This window comes from Acyrthosiphon pisum, unplaced genomic scaffold (assembly GCF_005508785.2).
Source record: "Acyrthosiphon pisum isolate AL4f unplaced genomic scaffold, pea_aphid_22Mar2018_4r6ur Scaffold_10799;HRSCAF=11406, whole genome shotgun sequence".
In the NCBI taxonomy this organism is placed as follows: Eukaryota; Metazoa; Arthropoda; class Insecta; order Hemiptera; family Aphididae; genus Acyrthosiphon; species Acyrthosiphon pisum.
Window position 1 is genome coordinate 1 of NW_021759110.1, and position 8,314 is coordinate 8,314.

An 8,314-nucleotide genomic window follows, 5' to 3' on the forward strand; every position below is an offset into this window, starting at 1 on the left:
GTACATCCACTATAATGTCACATTGCACTTTTGACGTGCTACACCGTTTGAAACAATTTTATTTGTGAAAGTTTATGAAGTCGTGTTTGTCTGTTTACAACGTACCAACATAATAATATTGTGTTATTCCACATCGATCAGTCAATGCGGATTTTAATTGTCTGACCGTTTTACCGCAAATAGCGTATAAGTAATAGCGACAGACGCAGACGGAGCAACATAAGAGCTCTAGTACCTACCTACTATTATTAATAATTGTTATAGAGTATAGACGTTATATTACGGCCATAATAATTAATCATTATTATATTATAATATTATTTGTATATAATAATATGTAAGGGTACGAGAATTTTAATTTCACGAATACCTTAGACCGCAGAATGTCAGAGGCAAATTTAATGAAAATAACTACAGGTATATATACATTTTTATTTTTACTACTTATACGTGGTCAACCCAACTTAACCTATACATGTACTTTACACCCACTCACACACACATTGACATTCGCATATAGGGTGATTTCTTATTATCACTAATAATACAGTAGTTTTCTCGGTGAATGACTCTAAATGTATGTGTTCCTTAATATTATATTTGCTTTGCGAACTTGATGCCGAAATAATGGCAACCCACGACATTTTTAACAAATATTCAGACATTATAAGACTCTAAATAAGTATAGGTACTAGATATCTTTTATCTATATAACTCATATCTTATAAATGACAGAGAGCAACTATAGGTATAACCGAAAGTCTGAAATTTAATTTCTATAAATTTGAATCTTTAATAAAATTCTCTGTTTATAATTTTTTTTTTTCAAAATTCACCACCCATGTTGTAACGGCATTGAATTATTTAAAAAAAAAAACACACAACACAAATCATGATTTCGAGTACACGGAAATTACCGATAAGACGACTATATTACAAAAAAAGAGTCACCTTGTGTGCATATTTCGTGCAGTGGTCACTAGGGCGATGTGTGTGTGGGTGTATATGTGTGTATTGTTTGTTCGTGAATGATGTATACGGCGGAATATACCTGTAATATCGACCCACTCGGTGTTTAAAATACAATCTAGCACCATCGACCGCCCACGCGCGGGTCGTGCACATTATTGTATATATATTTTTTTTATCGATATTATTATTACCTATAAAATGAATGTTACATGTTCTCGATCAGCGCTACTATATAATAGTTTTCCTGCGCGCGGCGACCATTCGCCGTGAACCGCTGCCGACCGGATGTCGTCCGGCGACCATCGGCTGCGACCGATCGGCCCGACAAGTTGTCCGCCGGCCACGAGACGCGCGCTGCACTCGTCGTCGTCGGCCGTGAGGAAAGTCGACGACGGCGTCTCCGTGTGGGGCGTAACCGTCCGGTCCAACTGTCAGATCGCTCTGCCCGTCTTCGGCACGCTGTTCCTGTTCGCCGGCATAGTGCTCACAGGTATGATTGTCGCTGTTATATCCGCGGCACAATGTGTATGTATATATATATAGGTGTTTTATGGCCGGTCGAAATCGGCGACAATCGCAATAGCGATCATTGCCTTGATTTACGTTTGAGCCTATATGGAACGGCTTTTGTATAGGCATTTACCATCTTATTTTTTATACATTCGCGTTACTATAACCTCGGGTAACCGTTCGTAAGATTTAGACGAATATAATAATGGTAGGTATAATAGTATAGTATATAGAAAGGGTTATTTTCGGCCGATTGTGCGTGCATTACTAGTAGTGTATAGGTACGACGACGCGGTGGAAACGAACGGTCGACGACTAACCGATAGCATCGAATTGTTGCATTTTATCATTAATCACACTCGACGATATTTACGCGTGATAGACGGCAAGTAGAATTGTGTACGATATGATTAGAAGTCCATGAGATAGGGGGTCAATCGGGATCGTTTTCTATTCGTTAACATTCTTTTTTTCAACCTGTCCCATCATTTTTCATAAATTCAATTAGATTTGTAAAAAAATAAATAACCAATTAATACTTAATGATTATCATTTGTTATGTCGAGTAGACTAGACAGGGGCGCAAAAAGAGGATTCCCAAGTCCCGAACCCTACCACCCTCATCCCTTTGGACATATAAAATAATGTATTAAGTATATAATAAGGATAAACTATAAACTAATAACGATTTTGTAATAGTTCTCAATTTCGCTTTAAGATATGGAAAACAACTAAAATATTATGACACAACTCACTATTTGAAGAACATATTTCACTATGCTTGCCAAATAAAACCAAGTATGGGACCCCCCACCCCCCATTTAGTTTGAAACATTCTATAATATTATATTTCTAAATCCTGACACTTTATAAAATACATTATTATTATATGATCTACATTTACATATTATTGTATACTGTCACACAGTAAAAAATTGTCCATTAGACTCACTACACCGGTTGATGGGATTATTTGAAAATTAGATAAGTAACAAAAATAGAACAAATGTGCTAATTGAGGCTGAAATCTCAATAAATATTTTTAATTTAATCACATGTTTGAAAAAATCATGATATGTGTAGTATTTTTTGAGAGTCTTTCAATAGTCTTTATTTTGTCTTATTATTGACTCATTCGGACATTCGATTAATGAACTCAAAATGGTTTAATCCCAAAGTGAGTCCAATATTAGCAGTATTATTATCATATTATTGTATAATATGTTCAAGACGGCGCTATGTGTAGGCAATTTAGGGGCATTGATTTATTTTCTGTCGTACATGACAGATATATTATTATTATAAATTATAATTATTAACTTATAACATATTATATCATAATTTTATAATTGAGTTTATGGTTCACCAATAAAATAAAATTTGTTCACACAGTGATATCTTATGGCTGGGTAACTGGCGGTGGCGAAGACGACTCGAAACGCAAGTTCTACTCGAAGTCTGACAACGGGCGAATATTGGGACCTATATGTTTGGTCGTGTCGATCGTAATGTTCATTGCGACAGCAGTGCTCCGGACAATCAGCAAAAACGCCCGTTTCCGGCAAACTCGCGTCGGATTCCACTGTCCAATCCATGGTGATTTCTTTCCAATCAGTCCCGGACCCGATCCAAGAAAATTCTCTTGTGAGTGTGTATCGATGAATCTAATTATTTGAAAACGCGATATTTTTAAGACAAATCTTCAAAAATCATAATTTTAATAAACGCGCAGTTCAAAAATAAAAACCTGTGCGACCGTGGTTAAAAAATCACACCATCGGTATGTAATACCAATTATCCCGGACGTAAATATAATTTAATATTATGCAGTAAAGTACATTTGTATATCTTCCTACGTTTGTATATTTTCGATATTGTATCTATATATTATACTTGAATGGTGTTCTTCATTCACAGTTTCTACAGAAAACCTTGCAAAAGACCCGTGGACATGCAACTGTTTGAACCGATCGAAAGCAGACTCGCAGGAAACATTGGCTGTCGAAGACTTACCCCCGCAATGTCCACACAACGGCGCCCACGGGAGCACCACCAGGAGTCCGAGTCCCGTGTCCACTTGTCCGACGCCAAAACCGTTTTTGATATTCACCGATTCCGCGCATGGGTGGGTATTATGCAATACCTATAATACAATAATATTTCCGGTTCAGAATAACAACCATGATGTTCATTAAATGTATTACAACTCGGCGTTGCGGCTGGTCCAATCCGTAGTAAAATTTATGAGGTCAAACCATACGTGGGTTGACGGTATGATCCATATTTAAATCCTCCAATCGTGTTTACTTAGACTCTTGGTAAATTTTCGATTGATCGCACAAATACATTTTTTTTAGTGGGGATGGGAATATGGGATACATTTTAATTAAGATTCAATACCATAAAAAGGCTTTTAACCCTTTTATTTCGTCATATATTTTATAGCCGTGACCAGTGCGATGTCAATGATTTTTTTGAAAAAAAAAAAAAAATACCAATCTTATCTGGCCGAGTTGTAATGTTGTTTTTCACGTGTGGTATTTTGATACTTATTCACTAACAACGTTTTCTCAGTGCTTGCAAGGAACTTTACAGCGGAAACACTCTATTTCCGGATGAACCGTTCGGATCAATTCGATCTCTGTCGGTTCCCAACGACAACCTGACCGTGGCGTGTTTTCCCGTCGAACGCTCGTCCGAACAGTATTTGAACGTACCCGAAGATGCTTGGTCCCACAAGAGGTAGGCATCGTACACGATACTTTAATAAATGTATGATATTTTGATTTGATAAGACGTGATCTTGTACGATTGGCAAGGGATTTAAAACATATAAATACGCAAACGTTATAAATATTATAATCTGTCAGCACTCAGTGAAAATCAGCACTGTCAATCACATATAATATATTATAATATTATAATCATAAAAAATTGATCGTAAAAATAGAACTATTCAAATTATAGGTGTAGGTACTTACATAAATAGCGGGCCAATTACCGAGAAAATGTTAATCTAGGTTCATCATCGTATCGCGATGCATCCGCGGGATTCCAATCTATAGACTTTAATGCTGCAAGAGAATGTTTTGAATATTTAAAAATGTTTGAACAGTTGTACAACCGATTGGAGTTAGCGATAAATTATCGCAGGTGTAGGTTTCAATAATAATCTGAACATCTAGAGAAAGAAAAGGCCACTAGATTAACGAACCATTCCTGAATAATGTTTTTAATTGGTTACGATTTTATGAATTCAACACCGCACGGTTTAGCCACATTTCACAAAATGCGATTACCGGTTTTTGCCATATGAAATTATTATACGCAAGTTATATACGTGCCTTCGACAAAGATAAGTCGCACACATATAACTTCAGATATTTTTTGCTGACAATCGTGTATATCTCATGAGTTATGCATATTGTGTTGTCATGCGTTGGTCGGCCAACAGGTGTCTACTCGTTTGTTGGAAATTTCCCAGTGGCGATTGCTGGATTAATTTTTTTTTTAAAAACGGATCATAATATATTATATTAATTAATAACACACATATATCCGTAATAAAATGTTTGTATATAAATATGTAATACCTTTGCAATGCTTGTGTTGGTAGGTACTTGGTGTCTTGGTGATAAAGAGTTACACATCATTTAATAATACATAAATATTTTAAATCATAAATTTGTGAATAACTATCTTACAATATAGGTTATATAAAAGTGTAACTAATCACCAACAATATATTATAAGCTAATAATAGTAAAAAAAAAATAATAATGTATAGTATTTATTAATATGTATATCTAAGTATTATTCACAAGTCACGAAATATTGAAAATAAACTTATTGTTCTAGTGACTTAAAAATCAGTTTATAATAGTATTTTCTGGTTAGTCTTTACAAGATTCCCAGTCCTATAAGGAGTAGTTATTACCTATGTTTTATTTTTATTAATTTTAAATGGCTTTCTATTGAAATAGGTACCAAGAAAATACTCGAATTCTTTACTACATGATTTTCGTTTTATAATATTATGTCCTCTTTTCTATTTTATTACTCTTAGACCTTAGTGTTTTTTTTATCTATTCAAGAATCATAGTATCATTGGATTAATATAATATATTAAATGTATTACTATTAAATATACGCTGGAATTTTCGCGTCAATCGTATAAATGACGTTTTTGTATGCGCAACGTACCGTATGAATGAAAACGATAAGGACATATTATAAAAAGATAAGATGGACAAATAGATAGATCGATCGACTGTAGTTCGACCATGATTGAAGACCATCGTTTCAATTATCCACGAGACTGCACGATCGCCGACCGATCGACGAATGAAGATACCGATAATACCCAATCGACCAGAATTCGCTCGTCTCTAATCGGCAGTCTGTTCCGATTAATTTCCCCAGTGTATTCATTACAGCGATTACACTATTAAATTACCGTTTAACTAAACACAGCTATAAGTATGAGTTTTTAAACAACGCCGTCGTTATATTTTACGCATAATTATTAATCATTTTAAATATTATTATATTGCAGTTATTACGGGTTTTATTCTATATATATGAGTGAAGCGTAAAAGTTTATTATTATCGAAACTTGTGTAAAATCGCATAATTAAATTTCTAGAAAATGTTAATAACATAATAATAGTAATAATAATGACATATTCATCGAGGCTTAAAGTCAGTATGATCCATACGATCGCTGCAACGTCGTCTCGTGATTTATTTTCATCACAAAGATATTATTTTTAATTACTGTGTTTTTTCTATTTTGCCCACAACAGATTGAGTTGCCCGAGTCTGCCATCGGCGGGAGACGAATTTCCGCAGCCGGTTCACAAGCCTCTAACTCCACAGGTTGTAAAGGTGACGCGCGAAATTAAATTCGTCACGCCTATAGACAAGACTCCATGAATAAATATTAACTAACCATGTCAACCATTCCCGTCACTAATCAGATTTACGACGATTTACAAACATATTTTATGAATTGAATAATTTGTGGCTTTCATAAATGTGATAAATCAATAGTTAATTATATAGACATATTAAACATGTATACATTAAGTCTAAGGGCCATTTTTTTCTACACATAATCTTGAACGATATCTAAACTAAGTGATACAATTAAAGTAAAATTATTTTCTTAATAGTATAATAAAACTAGTTAAGAAAAAAAATCACAAATCAATTTTTTTAATAAACTTCCTGCGTTCATTGTGACAAATAACATTGTATATTTTACAAGTTATGAATTTAATCTTTTAGTTAGGTACTTAGGTAGGTATATTATTAACTATAGCAGATTATACTATATTGTATATTAAGTAGGTACTTTTAAAATGTTTGGTATTGTTTGCACAATATTGTAAATCATTTTGATCATAATAATATTATATTATAATAATTCCATGTTATAAATATATAAGATAACTAACTATATGTGTTCGAAATTCATTTAAAAATTAAATTTATTAGGTAACCGCTAGATTATAGGCAACAACTATAGTAGCTTCGAAAAAAATCTCTTAATACCTATTAGGTAAATATTCATACAATTTTTATTGCTACTTCGAAACTTGTATACCTATGTTCTTACTAACTAAATTTTCAGATTTAGTTTTAATTTTAATCTCGAATTATAATATTAAGTACTTACCTACTTCAGATATTTGAAAATTGCAAATAAAAAATATTTTACCGGCTATAATACTTCACATTTTTATAATTTTTATTCTAAAAATATACCTACAGATATTTATTATTAACTAAAAAATGAATGGTATGCATTTATATACTATAGTTAATAGTATTTTTTATCTGACATTTTCTTAAAATATTTATCTATTCGAATTTAAACAGATAGGAAATTAGTAATTACGATGTTTGTAGATATTATGCATTATTTTTGTGCAGTTCTTATCCGTTATACGTATATGTTTCACCTTCATATTATAAAAATGGCAATTTATTTTTGCTGAATTTACTTCATAAATAAATAATGTAGTACCTATATTCAGCATTTGTCTAGCTTAATTAATCATTACTATATTATATTTGTCATTAAATTCTTATATATATTAATAATGATTAGTAATAATTTCCTAAATCTTTTAAAGTTAAATACTATTATATTCACCATTATTTACCCACAAATGTAAGTATAAAATATATTATGTTTTATAAAATGATATCTTAAATAGGCAATAAACATCATACAAGATTGTAAAAAAATGCATAAAATACAATCCACTGACAACTTACGAGTATTAACTGAAGTTAGTGTGTGAAGTTTATAAGACTCAGATAAAATCTTAAATACATGCACTATTTCTATTAAATGTCGAATACTCACAACATTTTATAATTTGCTTCTCCGCCACACATAAACAACTCTTCATGTTTCTAGATGTATTACATTTATAAATTGTACATAAATTGTACATTAGTATATCATAAATAAGTCGTAATTTTTAGGTTTTTAAAAATTAAAGAGCGAAATATCATAATCTATATAATATAAGTTATTTATAATATAATTATATTGTTGTGGTTGTTGTTTTGGTAGATGATCACCAAAGTGAATATTGTGGTATTCAGTTTTATGCGGAAAATGAAAACCGATGATAACAGAGATTTTGTCATAAAATAATATAGCAAAACACCAGTCACAAATTTACTATACTTGTGTTTAATAGCATAATATGAAATATTAATAACAATTTATACATATGTATTAATAATCCACACACTGTAGTAGATGACGAACAGAGAACATTATTTTCGGCCCACACACATCTCAGACAGAACG

General features: G+C 32.2%; 1 protein-coding gene across 1 annotated transcript; it reads left to right on the forward strand.

Moving 5' to 3' along the window:
* Positions 1-1,078: 1,078 nt before the first annotated feature.
* LOC100573257 lies at positions 1,079-6,630 on the forward strand. Its single transcript, XM_008191303.3, has 5 exons — positions 1,079-1,462; positions 2,875-3,126; positions 3,400-3,607; positions 4,057-4,224; positions 6,288-6,630. The coding sequence occupies exons 1-5, from the start codon at positions 1,258-1,260 to the stop codon at positions 6,415-6,417; spliced, it is 963 nt and encodes a 320-aa protein (XP_008189525.1). The 5' UTR covers positions 1,079-1,257; the 3' UTR covers positions 6,418-6,630.
* Positions 6,631-8,314: the final 1,684 nt, after the last annotated feature.

Bases quoted from the DNA above. Each gene is read 5' to 3' on its own strand.
- LOC100573257 (XM_008191303.3), top strand. From the start codon at position 1,258: ATGTCGTCCGGCGACCATCGGCTGCGACCGATCGGCCCGACAAGTTGT. The intron at 3,608-4,056 runs GTGGGTATTATG...ACGTTTTCTCAG, and splicing joins TTCACCGATTCCGCGCATGG to TGCTTGCAAGGAACTTTACA. The intron at 4,225-6,287 runs GTAGGCATCGTA...TGCCCACAACAG, and splicing joins GATGCTTGGTCCCACAAGAG to ATTGAGTTGCCCGAGTCTGC.